This window comes from Rhodofomes roseus, assembly GCF_022264815.1.
Source record: "Rhodofomes roseus strain CIRM-BRFM 1785 chromosome Unknown C8Q71scaffold_31, whole genome shotgun sequence".
NCBI classification, from domain to species: Eukaryota; Fungi; Basidiomycota; class Agaricomycetes; order Polyporales; family Fomitopsidaceae; genus Rhodofomes; species Rhodofomes roseus.
The window spans coordinates 334,589-352,776 of record NW_025952987.1 but is presented as its reverse complement, the minus strand read 5'-3'; the positions used below and the strand labels follow the sequence as shown (position 1 = coordinate 352,776).

Genomic DNA, 18,188 nt, shown 5'->3' with positions numbered 1-18,188 from the left:
GAGCTTTGCTTCAAACAATGGCAGTCGCACCTAGGCCTCATCATCGATGCCTGTAAAACATGTGCATGAGCTCTCGAGGCAGTCTGCGTCTTCGCAGGTGATACAAGATGTCCTCTCCAGGGTCGACATTATCCGACGAGTGAGTCATGCTCATCATTCAAGGTAACAATCAGTCGAGACTTCAGAATGGCAACGATCACGGCGGCCAAAAAAAAGCATATAAACATGGTAAAAGCCAAAGGCACCATCCAATGTAAAACGCTACTCAACGCTGTTCCTCGAAGCGATAATCGAGAGCAATATTGATGGAGCAGCGCATCCATGCCTCTTCACGATAATGCGGGCCGCAGATGAAAGGTATCATCAGATCCCAGAATGGTTCTTCCCGATTCATAACCCTCTCCTCATTCCGCGATTGTTCCTTCATCGCGAGATACTCGAACCACGGCGGGTAGAAGCCCGCAAACTCCCAGTCGATGAGCCAGAGTCTCCCATCATCACCGACGATGATATTGCGCATGTGAAGATCCTGGTGACAGAGTACGAGAGGCGACGTTCCCATGAGAGTCTTGAATGAGATATGATGAAGGGGACTCTGCAGAGCTTGCTGCGTGTTCCTGGTAACAAGACGCTGGGCTTGATCGAACCAAGAAGACAGCTTGTCGTACGATGCGAAGGGTCCGCGGACATCTATCACTTGACCGAACACTGGCGAGATACAATGGCGAACGTCGGTGCCCGGCGCTACTGGACCGGGAACCGCAGCACGGGGGTGGCGGATGGCCTGGAGTTGGCGGACGTAGTCACGTAGCGTGAATACGACACGAAGTCGTTCTGCTACGGACATCGTAGGCCATACTGCAGATAACTGTTTCCCAGGGATACGGTCCATGAAGACCCAAGCAGCGGGGGTCTTGTCGGGGTGGACGACACGCCTCACACGAGGGACTGGGATCCTCGTGTGATGGAAGACAAGGTCGAGTGTCAGAGCCTCGGATGGCAGCGCGTCGGATGGCAGCGCACCATAATCCCGACAGTACTTCGCGACGATGGTTTCATTGACACGAAATACGTGGTCGGTGAGTGCAATGGCTCCCGGGTGGTATCTTCTTCTCCCTTCCGACAAGACGGTCATAAGCTGTGCATCCGTCAGGTGGTCTACACTTGAAGGCTTGAATGAGACGCTCGAGTGAGCGTGGCGGAAACGAAATACATGTAGCCGATGGAACGAACCGCGTAGTCAGCTTTGGGTCTGCCTTGCGAGCCTGTAACTCTCATGACGAACGTTTGTAATGCTGTCAAGAGTGCAGGGTGGAACGATGAAAGCGAAGTGAAGCCACGCTTTGCATTTGAGTAGACGGTCTGGAGGAGGAGGCGGCCCGCGCGGCGCCCGAGCGCCACATACTAACTTACTGATCACTGGCCATGGCACTTCGTGTCGTTCATTCGACGCACAGATTTGACTCATAGGATCTATGTACATCAGTCTGAGGTCTTCACACTGGCATGTCACAATGCCAAGATAGCAGACTCCTAGCTAGTACCCGTCAACTATGAATTGACAATCAAGCAAGTTGTTGAACCGGCTTTTGCATCAGTCCACAATCCATAATGTACACCTACAAGTCTGACATGATACATACACAATTCCCTCGTAGTTACCGTACAATTCCTAGGTCCCACAAGAGTAAGTCCTTGGTACTCCATACTCTTACAAGTCGCAGCGTCCCCGCTCATTGCCCCTCAGGTGCATCGTCCTCCGCAATCTCGACGACGACCCGTCCCTCCTCGACCATCTCTCCCTTCGCGCACCCCACCGCACGGACCACGCCGCTCACCGCCGCGCGGAGGATCGTCTCCGTCTTCATGCTCTCCAGCACGACCACCGCCACCCCAGGCTCGACGCGATCGCCCGGCGCGACCTTCACCTCAACGACCATGCTCGGCATCGGCGCGCGCAGCACACCGCGCCCCACTGCGGACGCGACGTCGCCTGCGAGGGACGCGACCCACGCAGGCGCAGGGAGCACGAGCGTGTGCTTCGCGGACGAGCCCCCGGGGAAGACGTGCAGCCGCTGCGCCGCGCTCGTCGACCCGGGCGTGCCTGTCGACGTAGCTGGGGCGCGCTGGCGAACGACGGTCGTGCGCGTCTTGGCGCCGGCGATCGTGCTCTCCACGACCCGGCCGTGTTCGACTAGGCGCGCGACGGTGTTGGGGAAGGCATGCGTGCCGGAAGGGGTGTGCACCGTCACGTTGAAGCGGCCGTCGGGCAGCACCTGTACGTGTACTGGGGTGGTGGTCGCCTCTGTGGAATTGGCGTTGTCCTCGTTGTGTATCTGGAGTGTCACGACTTGTTCAGAGAGATCGCCTCCGAAGCGACGCGCGCCCATAGTCGCCCACGGCGTCGTGGACGATCCCACCGAGGGCAAATCGGACAGCACGACGAAGAGCGCAGCTTGGGCGAGGGCCTCGGGTCTCGGGTCTTCCACCCTGGGGAAGAGCTCATCGAAATGTTTCTTTGCAGCACGGAGGTCAGCGTCGTCGGCACTCGGGACTCCCACTGGCCAAAAGTGAACACTGATGACACACCTGTATGAAACCCGTCTCGACCTCGCCCCGAATAAAATTATCGTTACCGGCAAGCTGCCGCAAAAACGCAACGTTCGTGCTCAGGCCCGCGACGCGATACTCTTCCAGCGCTGCCCGCAGGACGCGCAGCGCCTCCGGACGATCGCGCGCGTGTACGACGAGCTTGGCGATCATGGGATCGTAGAACACCCCAATGTCAGCGCCCTCGGGGAAGCCTTGTTCAAGTCGCACGGAGGGCTTCACATGGAGTGTTGTTTCGGCCGACAGAATAGGCATGAGCGCGGCATCGGGGTCGGTGGGCGTACGAGGCGTGACGGGAGGCGCGAAGATGGTGCTGGGTGTAGGGGTCGAGAGGTAGAGGAGACGGCCCGAGTCAGGCAAGAATCCGTTGCGCGGGTTCTCGGCGTAGATACGTGCCTCGAATGCGTGGCCGACAAGTGGAATGGCGGCCTGTGTGAGAGGCAGACGGTTGCCTGCTGCGACCTACGAACTGACAGCATAAGCCCGATGGTCATCGCAGTATCAAGGCGGTAGTGCTTGCCTCAAGCTGCCATTCCACCAGATCAAGGCCGGTAATCATCTCCGTGACAGGATGCTCGACCTGCAGACGGGTGTTCCTGTACAGTTGTCAAGCGTCGTGGTGTGTAAACGAGTGGAAACGGCTGACGCACATCTCCATGAAATAGAAATGCTGCGTGTCATTGTCGAAGATGAACTCGACCGTGCCCGCGCCGACGTATCCAACAGCCTTCGCAGCAGCTATCGCCTTGGCACTCAAGTCTGCCCTCAACTCCGGCGACAACCCCGGCGCTGGAGCCTACAACAGCCGCACGATAAACCTAGCAAGCCAAACAGGCCGAGCACGCAACGCACCTCCTCGATAATCTTCTGGTTTCTCCTCTGCACAGAGCAGTCCCGCTCCCACAGGCTCACACAACCACCCTGACTGTCCGCAAACACCTGAACCTCGACATGCCGCGGGCGCTCAATCCAATTCTCGACGAGGACCTCCGTGCGGCCGAACGCCTTGCTCGCCTCGCGCTGGGCGGACGCGAGCGCGTCGGCGAAGTCTGCGGGGCTGTGCACGGTGCGCATGCCCTTGCCGCCGCCGCCGTGGACGGCCTTGATGAGAACAGGGTAGCCTGAGTCAGAAGTCAGTCAATATAGTGGGGTACCAGTCAGGGATGGAGGTACCAATCCGAGACGCCTGCTCGGCGAGGAACACTGGATCCTGGTTTGGGCCGTGATAGCCGGGCACGACAGGTACTCTTGCATCTACAGGTAGGGGTGCTTGGTTTGATTGTCTAAGCATAGAGACGAAGGGCACACTGACTGGCCATGATTGTCTTGGATTCGCTATCCTCGTCGGGCGTACAAGTGGGCATACAACGATAATAGTTCAGGCGAAGAGGCATACCTCTTGGAGCCCATACTCACAATGGCCGAAGCGGGTGGCCCAATGAACACGATCCCCGCCTGCGCAAGCTGTTCCGCAAAGTCGGCGTTCTCGCTCAGAAAGCCGTAGCCGGGATGAACAGCCTGGGGGTTTAGATAGCAAGAGCAAGCCAGGTTCGGTCAACCGAAGCAAGGACGAACCTGCGCGCCGCTTTTGCGGCAGACGTCGATGATCTTGTCCATGCGTAGCTGAGGAGGATGGGTGTCGGCAGGCAGAGTGGATGTGCCATCCGACGACTCACGTAGCTCTCGGAGGACGCCGCAGGTCCAATGCAGTACGCCTCATCGGCCTGTGTTGCGTGGGGACGTCAGGTCGATTCACAGAGAGCCAGGACAATTGGCACACCATCTGGACATGCAAAGCATCTGCGTCTGCTTCACTATACACAGCTACGCTGCGTATCCCTAGCTTCTTCGCCGTGCGAATCACACGACATGCTATCTCCCCTCTGGATTGCTAGATGAGAAACTGGTGGGAGACGTAGGGGCTTCACACGCACCTATTTGCAATGAGAATCTTGTCAAAGAGCGGTCTCCTTGCTTCGAGGGGCATATCATTGGCCTCCGTTTGCGAGGACGCCTCGGGTCCTGCTCGTAGCCTGTCAGATCCAAGGAAGTGACGCGATATTGGGGAGCATACCAACTATGGAGGCGAACCCCCTTCGCTGCGCGGTAGCTAGCACGACTGGTGTATGTCTCGTCCTTGTCTGCCGTACTGGTTGCAGTGCCGATGGTGGCTGCCTCGCTGAACCAAGCGGAGGACCATAGCGGCTCGAAGACACCGCGGATGGTAACGAGCGCACGCTGGCCGCCGCTGTGCGGGGACCCTTGGACAGCATTGTTTGTTGGAAGAGGGACTCAGGGAGGGAGAGCGCGACCATGATGGCGGACGGAGCCTGAGGCCTGAGGCCTGAGGGCCCTGGTGGTCTCATGACCGCGTACGAGCAAGCGCGCATCGTACATGGAACCGCGATCACTCGACAAGCTGTACCGTCGCCGACGGGGGAGGTCCCAAATTACGCTACAATTGAACTACTGCTTTCTCTATCAACATCGTACAAGCTCAGCTATGCGCCGTACAGACAAGAAGACACCTGCGACGTGCGAAAGGGTTCAAGCCGACCAAGAGACTCTACGCGCCTACAAACCGCCCCCGCCCAAGATGTACTCAATCGCGGCGTGGACGTTCCCGCCCGTTGCAAGCAGCGCGCGCACGTTCTGCTGCGCGTTCGTGAAGCCCATGTCTTGCAATTGCTTTGACACAGGCGTATGAGCTTCATACCTCCAATATAACCTAGAGGAGACTCACCTGCAATTGCACCTGGAACCGCTCCTCGGGCGACCGAGTGTCCGCCGGGGCAGCAGGCACACCGCCGAGCCCGCCAAAAGCGCCCAGTCCGAACGGGTCCGCACCGCCCGCACCCGCACCGACGCCCGCACCCGCACCCCCGCCCATCGCGGCCAGCATCTGCTGCATCATCGCAGGGTCGAACATGCCCACGCCCGGTGCCGCGCCGCCTGCCACGCCAGGCGAGGTCGGGTTGCTCCCGCCCGCGGCTGCGGGAGGTGGCATGAAGGGGAAGAGCCCTGCAAGGCCCGCTGCGGGGTTGGGCGCCGCGCCGGTGGGGGGTTGCTGTTGTTGGCCTTCTTGATCCTGCTGGCGTGCGGTGGAGGGGAGGCCGGGGGCGGGGAAGGAGCCTGCGCCGCCGGGGGCGCCGCCGACGCCGCGCATTGCGGAGGACATCTGGAGCATCATGCGGAGGCTGTCGGGGTTTGCGCTGCGGAAGGGTTAGGTACGGCTAGCGACAAGCAGAGCGTGGGTCTGGTCGTACATCATTTGGCGGAACTGCTCGCTCTGGAAGACTTGTCGGACTTGGGGGGCCATGCTCTGGAGCTGGGGGTTGGAGGCGATGATCTGGTCGAGGATGGCGGGGTTGGACATGACGCTAGACATTTGTTGCAGGAATTGTGGGTTGCTGAGCATGCCTTGCATCTAGAAGACGACGCGACCGGTCAGTACTCATTGCGATTCGTCGGTGTAATGAGGCATATATGCATGGATCGCACACTCGCGCAACCAGCGTGAGACGCATGGATAACACCAAGGTACCCACGAGTGTCAGCCCGCCATGGACGCAAGCGATCACGATTGACACGGCCTCTTACTTCGCGCGAGACTGGATAGCGCGACGCACTCACCATGTTAGGATCGTTGGGGTTCAGCCCCATATCTGCGAATGGATTGAGACCTGCCATGAGCCCATAGCCCATATGACCGTTCAGTTGCGTCAAGGGGTCATGCACATTCTGGCCGGCCTGCATCTGGGGCAGTGCTTGAGGCGGAGGTCCTTGCGAGGACGAGGCGCCGTTGCGCGCGGCACCCTTGACCATATGAATGGTATGTGAGGACTGGATCTTGTACGTGGAGAGCGCGTCCTCGTCCTGTGAACGGTGACTCGCGTCGGCTGCCCGCAGATTAGACAAGCTCTAGGGCACGGCATACCTTCAATACCCGACCTTGGAGACAATCAGCGAGACGGGGTGAAGCCAGCATCTTCAGCACGCACCTGAATAGATGAGTCTCTGACGGTCTGCAGAGACGTCGGACTTGTCTGCGATGGCCTGCTTGAGATCCGCCACCGTCTTGTCGGTCGAGATGGTTATCTGGAGCTTGAGCTCGCTGGGGCCTGCAGCGAGTGCAGGGTGAGCACTGGGTCATGCAGAGAGCTGGCTCGCGCACCCTTGACATTGATCTGGATTTCGGAGGGGGGGCTGTCTGCGGACATGGTGTGCTATGCAAGAGTGGGGGAGTCATCAGCCGCCCATTGCCAGTGGCTCAATCCGTATGACGCTGCGTGTCCCCGCCCACTGCCAGGCGCCTGCGTCGCTGCCACCATCCACCATCATCCAAACTACGCGACGCTATACTCTGTACTGCACTGGCACACCGCTTACTGGAAGTATATGCGCGGTCAACGACGGCAAGAGCAGCGTATTGGGTCACAGCGAACGCACGACTATCATTACACTTCCCTGCGGAAGGCTCAAGCTAACGTACAACATTATGTGACTCAGTGCTACACCAAGTGCGCTATTTGCTACATGTAGTCCTTCAGGTAACCCAGCAGAAGACGAGAGGAGAAAGAGAGAAGCGAGAGACAGCGCAGGAGAGATCGGATGTCCGTACAAGCACGAGAGCAAACGAGCGCGAGAGCGTGTACACAGCATAGTCCAAGAGAGTGTTTGACAAGAGGTATGTTCTTTGTTACCCGTCCTGCATTTCCACGTCTTCAGTGTTCACGGCAAGAGCCGCTTTATCGACCTGTGCCACCGGAGAGTCAGGTCGAGGGCGGGGAATTGGAGAGTAGACTTGATTGGGATTCGGGTGGATAGCGACCGGTAGTGAACCTGCGCGCTCGCCGTATTTTCCTGCACAGGACGACGGGTGCCATCAGTTCCACTAGCCCAGCGAAAGACACGAACGCGGAGACTCACCAAGGCGTATTGTCTTCGCGAAGTCAATGACGAACACCTCTTCGTCCCCCTTGCTCGCAATGAACAGGCGGCCGATGGTCTCGTCCCACAGCATCGAGTTCACCGCGCCAAAGTTGATGCCCGGCGGCAACGGTATCCACACGAACGTGTTCGGTGAGTCCTCCACGCCATGCTCCGCCTGCTGCTCAAACAATGGCTGCGCGGCCTGGAGGCTCTGGCTGTGGCGGCAGTACTGGCGGCCCATCGAGCTAATCGGCGGGCTGTCCGAGATGTCGAACCGAGGGACGGAGTACACGATCGAGCGCAGCGAGCCCGGGAGCGCGCGGTGCTCGAAGAGGTGCCCGACCGTGCCCGCCGCCCGGATCGTCTCGTGGATGTGGTCGAAGCGGTAGTGCCAGTTGCCGTACTTGGCCAGGTGCGAGACCTCCGAGGAGCGCATCGCCGGGCTCGGCGGGAGCACCTGCTCCCGCTTCTCGGGGAACATCACCCAGCGGTGCAGGCTGTCCTGTTCGCGCGTCCGGAGGAAGAACGTGATTGGGTGCGGGATCATGCTGTCGATGGCGCTGTAGAGCTGGGGGAGCACCGAATCGTCGATGCGGGTAGGGATGCCGTGGTCGGACATCGAGCAGTCGATGTAGTCGTAGTTGGGGAGCTCCTCGCTGTTGAATGCCTCGCGAGACCAGACGCGGGCGTCGTTCGGGGCAGGCGCGTCTGTGGGGATGGCATGGTACAGTTCCACAAACGTCTTCCTGTTTGGGCGTTCATTACTGTACCCGTCCAGCCTGCGCACGACGAGGACTGCATTATCGATCGACACCAGGCGAATGTTGAAAATTTTGGGTGTCTGTTGGTCACAGTCAGCTACTGAACTACCTTTACTGACAGGGTCGGCGACAAGGCGTACCAGGCTTTGATTGGGCAAGTCGGGTATGGAGCATGTCAGCGTGGAAGCCAATCCGCCCTCGAGGTTTTTGAACATGATGCTGTTGGGCTTCTTCAACACAGCAAGGTACGGTTTGCCGAATAATTCATCTATGTCAGGATACATAAGCTGACTCCGTGTACGGATGGTAGCCAGCCAACGGAATGGCTTCGGCTGTGACTTCGCGTGGGCCTTCCACTCCTGCGTGCCAGGGGTGAGTCGCGGGTCGCTGAGAAGCTCAAGGCATTCGAGCGGCGTCTCGAGCGCGACACACTCGTACTTGATCGGCGTGGGCGGGTCGATCTCGTGGTCGCCGCTGAACGCGGAGACGTCGACGCTGGGGTTCGGCTTCCCGCGCTCGGAACGGCGGCCCCAGTCGCGCCGCACGTAGGCGATGGCGATCGAGCGGCGCCCGCGGATGGTCGTGTAGCGCGCCTTGAGGTGGTATGCTTTCGTTTCGGTATGCGTGCGTGCGATGGGGTGCGCGCCGCCGTGGGGGTGGTCCATCGCGTAGATGACGAGGGAGTAGTTCGTGAAGCGTCCGCTGCTCCCGATGGAGTTGCCGACGGATGCGATTAGGTACTGTCCGCCGGGGACGGTGGCCATGGAGAAGACGGTGTAGTTCGCGTTGAAGACCCAAGCGTCGACGTAGCTCGGGTCGCGGCTCGACCAGGTTTGTTCGAGGGAGACGGAGCGCAGGAGAAGGCGCTCGGCCTCGAAGCCGCTGAGGCTAGGGAATGAGTGTCGTGAAGTGGGGGGAAGGGGAGGGATAGGTACGTTTGCCTGGCGCAAGAACCTCTTCCAGATGATAGAGTGATGCGAAATGTCGTGGAAGAACTTGCTGACCTAGTTCGAAAGGACCCTTAGACACCAGTCGAAACGCTTGCCGCATCACTACGCACCTGCCGCAAGCTTATGACGTCGATCACGTCTAGGTAAGAGAATAGCATGATCAGCACGTCGTTCGGCACATCGTCGAGGCGCATCCGCGCCGGCGGTCGTTGTTGGGCGTCATTTTTGGGCCGGAGTCCGAGCTCGACAGCGCCACCCTCGAGGTCGAGAGCGCGGGGTCGACGTCTCAAGAGAGTATCCAACGAGGATAGAAGGGAGGAACGCATGGACATCATATCTGCGTGAGTCAGAGTGACCAGCACTGGCTCTTGGAAACGATCGGGGACGGGACAAGGGAGGCGGAGGGTGTGGAGGGACAAAGCTACGGTGTGCCACTCGCCCTATTTATGAGGCAGAACAACGTATCAATCCTCGAACAAGGGGGAATAAGCGATATAGGGGAAAGTGTTGTATTTGCGTGACCGTGTTGAACTCCCAAATACAAGCCTTGCCCGATGAGGAATAGGACGTGGCCGCCACACACGCGTAGAACCATCGAGTCGCTTCTTACCAGACCTCTCTACACACCGCCTTGCCTTGGCCACGTCCTCAGAACTCAAATGTCTTCACCAGAGCCACTCTCGACGCGCCTGTGCCCAACCTGTACCTCCAGTGTCCGTCAGGCGGAAGCGCTCAGTGTGTGGCGAGCGCTCTCATGTTTCCTTCCTTCAACTTCTGATGTGACCAGCCTTCTTATGTTTGTGACTTCTATCACGCAATCTTCCGCCCCAAATACCAGAACCACTGTCCTTGAGCATGTACGACGCTCCCAGCTGGGGCTTGGGCGATATGCGACGACCGGTGAGCATCGTCCGCGCCTCCGCTCCGTTGCTCAGTGATTGAACGTTGACCGCTCCTCGGAGCAGCCGCGGTCCTAGTAGCAAGTCGAGTCGAGGCATGCCAGCGCGATCCGTCCACTGGCAGTGACGGAAGGATTCTGACCCAGGCGCGCGCACTGCATGGCTTCATCGGAGGCAATCAACTCAATGTCAGACCCATCCGATGACACACTCATAAGCCCAGCTCTGACTTATGTACCTACGTCCCGGAGTTCTCTGCACTGCCTTCGACAGTCCGACACGTATATAGGTCCAACGCCATCTGTCGACCTTCATTGACTACGCCCTCTCGAGTCTCGAGTATACTTAATGCTGTTATGCCGTCGTCGGTAGAGGATGATGTGCCCGAGTACGTCTGCTGACAGTACTGGTGAGTGTGGGATCCACGCTGACCCCTGACTTCTGCAACGTCTATCCTCAGTCCTTGGCGTCTGACTGGTACGTCGAAGACAGTGTACTGAGTATGACGGGAATATGACCATCGTATCTAGTCATTCGCACGGAAGGATTGCTCTTCGTCCGTCCCGGAAGATCGTGGCGGCCTGTTGTATATATAGAGTCTGCAGATGCGCCTCAGTCACACGAGACAGCCCTGGGACACAAAGGACAAAGTCTGAACGCAAATATTCCGCTCCTGCTGTGAGCGTCATTGTTATGCGTTCAATGCGGGTTGTCTGAGCCTGTCGTAGGCACCATGTTGACCTTCGGAGCAAACTTGACATCAAGATCGTGCACCAATCGCTGAAACACAGGAAGAAACACCATCTCATTGCATCTGCCTGTGTCTCGCTGGGCGACCTCGCGGACCAACAACAAGATCAACCGGACTTCAGTGCGTACTGGTATTACCCCGATCTTACATGCACGCTTTTCTTACGATGATGGGTAGCGGCCGAAGTGCGCCTCTCGTGCACCAATTTCCGAAGCCCGTCCATCAAATTCGTGAATGGTCAACAGCAGCGCTATGCCACGCTCGTCGTCGTACTACGTGCACCGACGTCTGCTTCTCCCACCCTGATCGACAAGGAACTTGATCAGTCTGAGTCTGAGGGAGATACGCTACTGGAGTCGTCATGTATGTCGCAGTCTCGGCTGGGTAGTTGTTCGCTCGCTGACTTGTAACAGCTGCAGGTGATTCAGACATTGAGGCTGATGAGCCTTCGCCTGAACAGCCAGATATCCCACGAGACGGGTTACGGAGGCGCAGACTACAGATTCGTGGCTACAACGTCGATACCGACGAGGATGCTGCTTCTGGGTCAGAGGCATGCTCACCGTACGCAGTGACGCCTGGGGACGAGTACTTTCCACCGAATATCGACACATGGGATCCTACGGGCACTTCTGCAGCGGACGGAAGCACCGAGTCTCTGCATAGGGCGCGAGCGCAGGTGCCTTCCGACATCCCGCTGCACAATGGCCAGCACCCCACAGCACCTACGCGTCTCTCGTGGCGCACGAGGATGTCATTTCTGCGCCAGAGGATATCATGGCTGGGCAATGGCATCTCGTGGTGTGGTGCCAGTGTCTCGAACTTGGGCGAGATGGCACTGAATCAAGTGACGCCGTATGCGGAACTTTACGAGGCACAGCAGGCGGATGGCCACGATGTCTATGACAAAGTGCATACGCGCCTCCTGAAGGAATGGTACGCCGTTGCCGCTACGGTGAGTCGTCTACCCTCAGCTCTGGTGCCTCCGTATCGCTGAACCTGTTCCTGTGGCAGCTTGTCGCGCTAGGCGGTATAGATGCGGCCACATTCGGTCTAGCACCCGATTCCATCTTCCCTGTGGACGGGCTTGCGCGCCATGTCGTCGCGCTCGGCGCTATCACTGCGGGCCTCGGTCTCTTCCACGACTGTGTACTGCTGTTCTCGTACAGCAACATCAACGGGGAGCGCTTCCGCGTAAGCATCCGAATCTACGTCAGAGCGCATCTCATGCATTCCAACAGACAATGGCGCAGGATGTCAACGGCAGCTATGTCACATTCTCCCTCCACTGCCGCATTCCATTCGTCTGCATGCTCATTTCTACGATGAGCCTGACGGTCTTCCTCCTCAGCGTCGCTTGGTCCGAGTGGCCCGATGCGGTCCTCGCGATGTCGTTCCTCTCTGGTGTGTTGTTCTCGATGCAGTACTTGGTATATGGGTGTTCTCGGGTCCCTACTTTGTTGCGTGGCAGGCGACGGGCTGTGCCCGATGCTGCTTCGTAGATGAAGGTACATGCTGCCCGTATTTAGTAGAGAAGGGTATGTAGCTCGCAATGCTAACAGTCGCCCGGAATGGCGGATGTCAACGTTCTACTCACTCACGTTCCTCTTCGATGTTGCAAACTCGCAGAGGGGGTTCTCGCCCTATCGTTCCTATCTAGCTTGATGTTCGCAACGCAGTACTTCGTAGGCAGGTGCTCCCGGATATGTAGCAGGCAACGGATACGAGTACCACGTAATGTTAGCACTGAAGTATAGTCTGAGGGCGACGCGAAGCAGAAGCCAGTAACGGCCCGGGAGAGGTCACGGTCGGCGACACACGCTTAGGTGGCTGGAGGTCGCAGCTGAGGGTTAGGTTCTGTTGTGTCTGAAGGGTCTGACCACTCAGTTACACTCAACTCTCAGACGGTGAGTGAAGGAATTTCGACTGATACACGCGGCGCCGGAGCGAGTACGGCCTTTTCGGAGGCTTGTTTTGTGCATCAAGCTTCGCTTCGACTCACAACACAGATGCCAATGCAGAACAAGATCAAGTATAATCTCAACAACACTACGTCCGGTACGTTCGCCAGATGTATGAGATGCGCGAGTACCAGCAGAATAATCTTCGAAGCGGTCGGGCTGTACAATATGTTAATATACGTATCTACGGTCCCGGGGATATAAACAGGCAAGTGGCTACACGTAACGAATGAATACATGTCATACGAGTAGTCCAAATGGTCCGTGTCGTGGTTTTCGTGGAGTCTTCGTCAGGATACTTAAAAAGTGGTGATCATTTGGGTCCGTCAGTCTTGGGGCGTGCGTCGTAGTGGTTGAGCACAATACTGTCAGACGGCCTTCAGTTCAAGGCGCGCAGAGTCGGAATACGTCGGCACATGGGCGAGTCTCCAGCATGCACCTGAATGCTCTTGGCACTCTCCAAGCGAAAGCGCACCTCCGGAAGTTTGTACGGCGCGAACGGGCCCTTGACGGCGATGCTCGCGAGGTTCGGCAGCGCGTCCAGCAGCGCGAGCCACGTCGACTCTGACAGGTCCTCCTGACTGTCGATCGTCAGCTCGCGCACGGCTTCCAGCGGGAGCTCGCGACACATGTTCGGCACGATCTCCTCGCGGCCGTAGCCCCGGTCGACCATGACATCAAACGTCTGCGCCGGAGCCGACCCGAGCGCGGGCGCGGCGTAGCCCGCGAAGCGCATATAGCGGTGGAATCCGCTCCCGGTAAACTGTGCGAGGTGGAGGGTGTGAGTCTCGGGCACGGCGGCAAGCGTGTGCGCGAGCGCCGCGGGGAGCGCCTCTGAGTACTCGGTGCTGTTGCGCGCGCAGGAGAGTGAGAGGTCGGCCAAGGCGGGGAGAGTGAGATGGCCCAGGAGCGCGACGGACTCTTCGGCGGTACCATGGACGTGCATGGAGCGCATGAATGGCAAGACGACGTCGGGGAGGCTGCCCTGGAGCTCCGCCTCTGCCGCAGGGCCGAGCATCACGTGCGCCTCTTTGTCGAACGCGACGGACTCGAGCGAAGGCATGTTCTGCAGCGCGGAGAGCAGGCTGAGCAGGCACGGCCCGGTGTAGCGTCTGCCCATCAGCGTGCCCGCGACGCGGTGGCGGAAGACGAGATGCTTCAGCGAGTCGGCGCAGGGCCCATGGAGCTGAGGCTGGAACGCGTCCAGCTCGACGTACTCTAGGCGTGGGGTGAGATCGCGCTGGAGGAAGGACGGGAAGTGGATATGGGCATCGTCGCGGTTCTTGGGATCGGCCGGGGTTGGTAATACAACGTGGTCGAGAACGAGTCGCTCGAGTCTCGGAGCAGGGCTCGCAAACAGCGGAACGATCTCGTCGCCGACTCGGCCAGAGACACAGAGCGACCTGGTGCGGTGAAGCTGGGCGAGGACCATCTGGAAGGCACGTGTCTTATCGCCATCCAGCGTTGCACCAAGCTCGGCGGTTACATGGAGAAGCATGCTGCCTGAACGCGTGAGGACCTCTGCCATCCACTCGGCGCTTCGTGTCACGGAGAGATACGTCCAGAGCGGCGGGCAGTGGACGACAGCGACCCGCCATCTGTGGCAAACGTGCGAGACAGCGATCCAGCTATACCCCGGACTGCGTTTGACGGTGCACCTGTCCTGGTGAGACTGCGACTGGCCCCGCGAACGCCCATGGACGAGGTCGCGGTGATGGAGGAAAACCTCTTGCAGAATCTCGAGGGGAACGTTCATTACGGGAGAGCACGCGTCGTTCATCGGTGTTGTCGTTGGGTTGGGTATTGATTCTGGAGGGGTGTTAGCATGGAGAAACGAGTGCCATACGTCAAAGCACTTACACAACGGGTGCTATAATGTGTGGGTGTGAGCGCGTTATAGAGTAGGTTGACAGATTCTGATCCATCGAGAGGCTTTTAACAGGGGCGGATGGGTTGGCGAGTTACCGCCTCGGAGATGCACGGACGACAGTATTTGTTACCTGTCTCATTGTTTTGCAAGTTGGTAGCCAAATGCGAGGCCGCCGATGCCTAGACGATGCCTCGTTGCGCATGCACTGCGTCTGAAGCAAATGATGTCAGTCTAGTTCGGACGTGTTAGACTCACCCGCTCCCGACACCTCCATCCGAGCCCACCTTCTGGCGCCCGGACACGGTCACGTGCACGTTATAGTTCGTCGGCGTTTCTGGCTCGCCGATGTGGTATCAGACAAAGCAATGCAAGTGTTTCATGCGCAGAGAATTGTAACACGATACAGCAGCTCTCGCATCGCTATTGTATTCTGCCCAGCACGCTCTCAGAACTTGAAGACCTGCAGGGCACCATGAGCTCATGTCTCACCCGCACCGCGGTTTCACTCACCTGGTCCTCCGTGTACCCAAGCTCCTTTAGGATACCCCCGACGGGACCCTGCTTCATGCCGTCCTTCTTCCCCGCAATCGCGCTCACCTGGCCCGGGGGACCTACACAGCCAATTGCACATGAGGACGCACCGAATGCAACGACGACGCGCGTGTACGCACCGCAAATGAAGACCTTAGCCTTCTCGCCGAGGTTCGGCGGCGGGATGTGCTGCATCAACATGTCCTTGTTCACATACCCCTTGTAGCCCTTCCAGCCCTCGCCGGGCTTGTCCAGAGTGTAGACGACATTGAAGCTGTCCGGGTGCTTCTTCTTCAGCGCGTCAAACTCGTCCTTAAGCAAAATGTCGCGTTCCTCGACGTTCGCGAAGATGAGGGTAAACTTTGTTTTGTTGCTTGGGTCGGACAGTGCGTAGTTGACGATCTGGTACATCGGTGTGCTGCACGCGCGCGCACACGTGGATCGTCGGCCGACTGACAGGCACAAGAAGACGAGAGCGGACACTCACATGCCGCTACCTCCCGCAATCATGCCGACCTCCTCCCACTTATTGACTACGCGCGACCGGGTGAGCGACGCCGAATTCTTCGGTCATGTCTCCGCAGACTCACTCTCGTACTTAATCTTGGGCAGCGGGCCCTTGATCGCCAGCGGCTCACCAGGCTTCAAGCTGTGGATGTACTGGCTCATCTTGCCGCCCTCATACCGCTTGATGAGGAACTTGACCTCGCCGGGGTAGTCGCTCGGGCTGATGGGAGTATACGGGCGGTGAACGGGCTTGCCCTTCTCGTCGCGAAGCGCATTCTGGTGGTTCTCGCTCGCCTCGAGGTACACGCACGACGCGACCGGGAGCTGGGCCGCCTGGTTGTCGGGCAATGCGAAGCTGTAGATGGCGCAGTTGTGGTTGTAGGGCTCGATGGACTTGAGCGGGAGGTCGATGAACTTGGACGGGTCGAGCGGCGAGGTCGTGTTCGTCGCGGGCGTGTACGCCTTGCCTGCGCCGGCCGCCGGGGCTGCCGTGCTCTTCGCGCCGAGTCCGAGTCCGTTCAGGTAGATGTAACCCGCGAGGCCGACAATGCCTATTAGAAGTCCATGAGTTCGGAAGGATTTGGGAAGAGACAAGAGCACGAATGCGCACCTGCACCGCCGATGATGAGCGGGAAGCTGGAGGACGACTTCTGGGCACCCGGCTCGGTGCTCGCATAGCGGCGCGCGCTGGTGGCGAGCTGGTTGAGACGCTGTGAGCGGTGGTCAGCGGGTGTGCACAGAAGGCTTGTCGGTGCGCGTGCGTACGGATGCACGAGCAGGGGCGGCAGCACGAATGAAGGACATGGTGGACGGCGGAGAAGAGAGTGCGTACGCTGCGCCGGCCGCTCTCGCGCTGGGAATTATTCACTCAACGGCCGCCGCCCTGCCAGGCGCTCTGCATCGGTGAATGCCGCCGCCACACAGCACATCCTCCGTACATCTTCAACTTCTGCTCATACCACCATTGTGTCCAAAGCACGTCAGGCGAACTCGACTAGATCCAAGTCTCTAGCTAATGTTCCCCATTCAAGCTTTCCCGACCTACAGCAAGCCTAAGTATAGTCCCACTGGCAACTCATTGCAGCCGTCAGTTGATCTCTGAACAGGTTGAGCTAAGTACTTGAATCTGCAAACCAGGGACCCAGAGTTCAGACGGTTGCGCACACATCATTACAGATATTCTAGGCGTAGCGGGGAGAGTCCAAAGCCACTGGAGCACCATGAACTCAGTCGGGAACAAGCTAGATAACACGAAGGCAATAGAACGATATACATAAATAGCACAACATCCCCCTCCCAATGTCCATCCATGCAGCATCAGTGGAAGAGCTTGGCCCAGAGGATAATGAGGATCAGCAAGACGAGAACGAGGATGATAGCGCCCGTCACGACGCGTTGTTGGTACATCCTGCAGGGGCCGGGTCATACCCACCTGTGAGACCATCGTCGCAGAGAACAGCGTAGAGAGTCGGGGGACGCACCTCCTGATCATCTTCTTGAGCGTACCAGAGGCACGGTCGATCGACGTGTCCGCGCGTTGGAGCTACCAACCGGACACTCAGCCCTTGCCGCAACCAGTCCAAAATCCAAAACGCACCGTATCCCGCGAATTCTCGATTTGCTCCCGCTGCACGCGGAGACTCCTGAGGATGTCCGTGCCCTGCTCCTCCGTCTCCAGCGCGATCCGCTGGCTCTCCTGCAGGCGCCGGCTGCCGTCCTCGAGGAGGGCGGTGCCCGCGAGCAGGCGGGTGCGGTCGCTGCGGTCGCCGTACGGGTCGTCCGCGATGCTCGGGTCGGAGCCCGTGCCGAACGCGGGGGACCGCGCGAGGAGGTCCGCGCGGGCGGTGGAGGCGTGCAGGTCCTTGGAGAGCTTCTTGTACCGCGCGAGGTCGGCCTTGGCGGCCTTGATGCGCGACTGGTAGGACGCGCGGATCGACTGCGGGATGCCCTGGATTTCGATCTCCATTTGCGAGACCTGCGGTGCGGATGCGCGTCGTGAGTGGATGCAGCGGGGCACTGGTGAGTCTGCGGGGGACGCACCATCTCGTCTGCCTCGTCCAGCTCCATCTCTACCCGGCGCAACGCCGCCTTTCGCTGCTCTGTGCTCGCCACGGTGAGCCCGCAGTCCCGCAGTGTCCGAAGGTTACGCGCGACGCACCAGTCTGCTCGCCCTTCGCATCGCCATCGAGCTTCTCCCGGATGCTCGCGATGATCTGCTTGAAGTCAGACTCGTACGAGTCAAAGAGGGCGGTGGGGGACTGGTCCATGGTCGTCGGGGGAGGAGGGGAGGGAGGGGGACGTGTGCCTGACACAGTACGGGTGAGAGTCGGCGGCGCAGCGCGTCGGCAGCTCAGTGACGCTCGCAGGCGCCGTCGATGCGTATTTGGTCTCCACGCTCTCCGAAGCATCCCCGAGC

General features: G+C 59.0%; 8 protein-coding genes across 8 annotated transcripts; 1 reads left to right on the top strand and 7 right to left on the bottom strand.

Moving 5' to 3' along the window:
• Window positions 1-75: 75 nt before the first annotated feature.
• C8Q71DRAFT_786253 (kinase-like domain-containing protein) lies at window positions 76-1,375 on the bottom strand. The gene is made up of 2 exons (XM_047925120.1): window positions 1,234-1,375; window positions 76-1,171 (listed from the first exon to the last, which is right to left on the bottom strand). Exons 1-2 carry the CDS (start codon window positions 1,276-1,278, stop codon window positions 266-268), a joined length of 951 nt encoding a protein of 316 aa, XP_047773828.1. The 5' UTR covers window positions 1,279-1,375; the 3' UTR covers window positions 76-265.
• Window positions 1,376-1,422: 47 nt separating this feature from the next.
• C8Q71DRAFT_786244 (carbamoyl-phosphate synthase L chain, ATP binding domain-containing protein) lies at window positions 1,423-5,034 on the bottom strand. Its single transcript, XM_047925119.1, has 13 exons — window positions 4,685-5,034; window positions 4,545-4,632; window positions 4,391-4,493; window positions 4,287-4,334; window positions 4,186-4,233; window positions 4,007-4,128; window positions 3,923-3,945; window positions 3,784-3,864; window positions 3,463-3,731; window positions 3,261-3,406; window positions 3,131-3,206; window positions 2,590-3,072; window positions 1,423-2,516 (listed from the first exon to the last, which is right to left on the bottom strand). Exons 1-13 carry the CDS (start codon window positions 4,998-5,000, stop codon window positions 1,734-1,736), a joined length of 2,586 nt encoding a protein of 861 aa, XP_047773827.1. The 5' UTR covers window positions 5,001-5,034; the 3' UTR covers window positions 1,423-1,733.
• C8Q71DRAFT_786240 (uncharacterized protein) lies at window positions 5,033-6,917 on the bottom strand. The gene is made up of 7 exons (XM_047925118.1): window positions 6,785-6,917; window positions 6,612-6,731; window positions 6,548-6,561; window positions 6,244-6,486; window positions 5,877-6,037; window positions 5,354-5,822; window positions 5,033-5,298 (listed from the first exon to the last, which is right to left on the bottom strand). The coding sequence occupies exons 1-7, from the start codon at window positions 6,828-6,830 to the stop codon at window positions 5,185-5,187; spliced, it is 1,167 nt and encodes a 388-aa protein (XP_047773826.1). The 5' UTR covers window positions 6,831-6,917; the 3' UTR covers window positions 5,033-5,184.
• Window positions 6,918-7,100: 183 nt separating this feature from the next.
• Window positions 7,101-9,585, bottom strand: C8Q71DRAFT_886450 (uncharacterized protein; the record flags this gene model as incomplete). The annotated part of the gene is made up of 4 exons (XM_047928576.1): window positions 7,101-7,473; window positions 7,540-8,383; window positions 8,444-9,307; window positions 9,364-9,585. 4 exons carry the CDS (start codon window positions 9,583-9,585, stop codon window positions 7,310-7,312), a joined length of 2,094 nt encoding a protein of 697 aa, XP_047773825.1. The 3' UTR covers window positions 7,101-7,309.
• An 830-nt stretch (window positions 9,586-10,415) lies between these two features.
• On the top strand, window positions 10,416-12,453 carry C8Q71DRAFT_369402 (uncharacterized protein). The gene is made up of 8 exons (XM_047918121.1): window positions 10,416-10,540; window positions 10,613-10,629; window positions 10,683-10,830; window positions 10,881-11,023; window positions 11,081-11,266; window positions 11,317-11,858; window positions 11,918-12,097; window positions 12,157-12,453. The coding sequence occupies exons 1-8, from the start codon at window positions 10,509-10,511 to the stop codon at window positions 12,403-12,405; spliced, it is 1,497 nt and encodes a 498-aa protein (XP_047773824.1). The 5' UTR covers window positions 10,416-10,508; the 3' UTR covers window positions 12,406-12,453.
• A 702-nt stretch (window positions 12,454-13,155) lies between these two features.
• On the bottom strand, window positions 13,156-15,036 carry C8Q71DRAFT_369136 (uncharacterized protein). The gene is made up of 2 exons (XM_047918119.1): window positions 14,725-15,036; window positions 13,156-14,673 (listed from the first exon to the last, which is right to left on the bottom strand). The coding sequence occupies exon 2, from the start codon at window positions 14,642-14,644 to the stop codon at window positions 13,244-13,246; it is 1,401 nt and encodes a 466-aa protein (XP_047773823.1). The 5' UTR covers window positions 14,645-14,673; window positions 14,725-15,036; the 3' UTR covers window positions 13,156-13,243.
• C8Q71DRAFT_369157 (cytochrome-b5 reductase) lies at window positions 14,938-16,832 on the bottom strand. The gene is made up of 7 exons (XM_047918120.1): window positions 16,538-16,832; window positions 16,383-16,482; window positions 15,856-16,323; window positions 15,753-15,798; window positions 15,406-15,683; window positions 15,245-15,345; window positions 14,938-15,194 (listed from the first exon to the last, which is right to left on the bottom strand). Exons 1-7 carry the CDS (start codon window positions 16,574-16,576, stop codon window positions 15,180-15,182), a joined length of 1,047 nt encoding a protein of 348 aa, XP_047773822.1. The 5' UTR covers window positions 16,577-16,832; the 3' UTR covers window positions 14,938-15,179.
• Window positions 16,833-17,089: 257 nt separating this feature from the next.
• Window positions 17,090-18,039, bottom strand: C8Q71DRAFT_716836 (vesicle transport v-snare protein vti1; the record flags this gene model as incomplete). The annotated part of the gene is made up of 5 exons (XM_047921123.1): window positions 17,090-17,180; window positions 17,254-17,315; window positions 17,370-17,747; window positions 17,813-17,876; window positions 17,927-18,039. 5 exons carry the CDS (start codon window positions 18,037-18,039, stop codon window positions 17,090-17,092), a joined length of 708 nt encoding a protein of 235 aa, XP_047773821.1.
• Window positions 18,040-18,188: the final 149 nt, after the last annotated feature.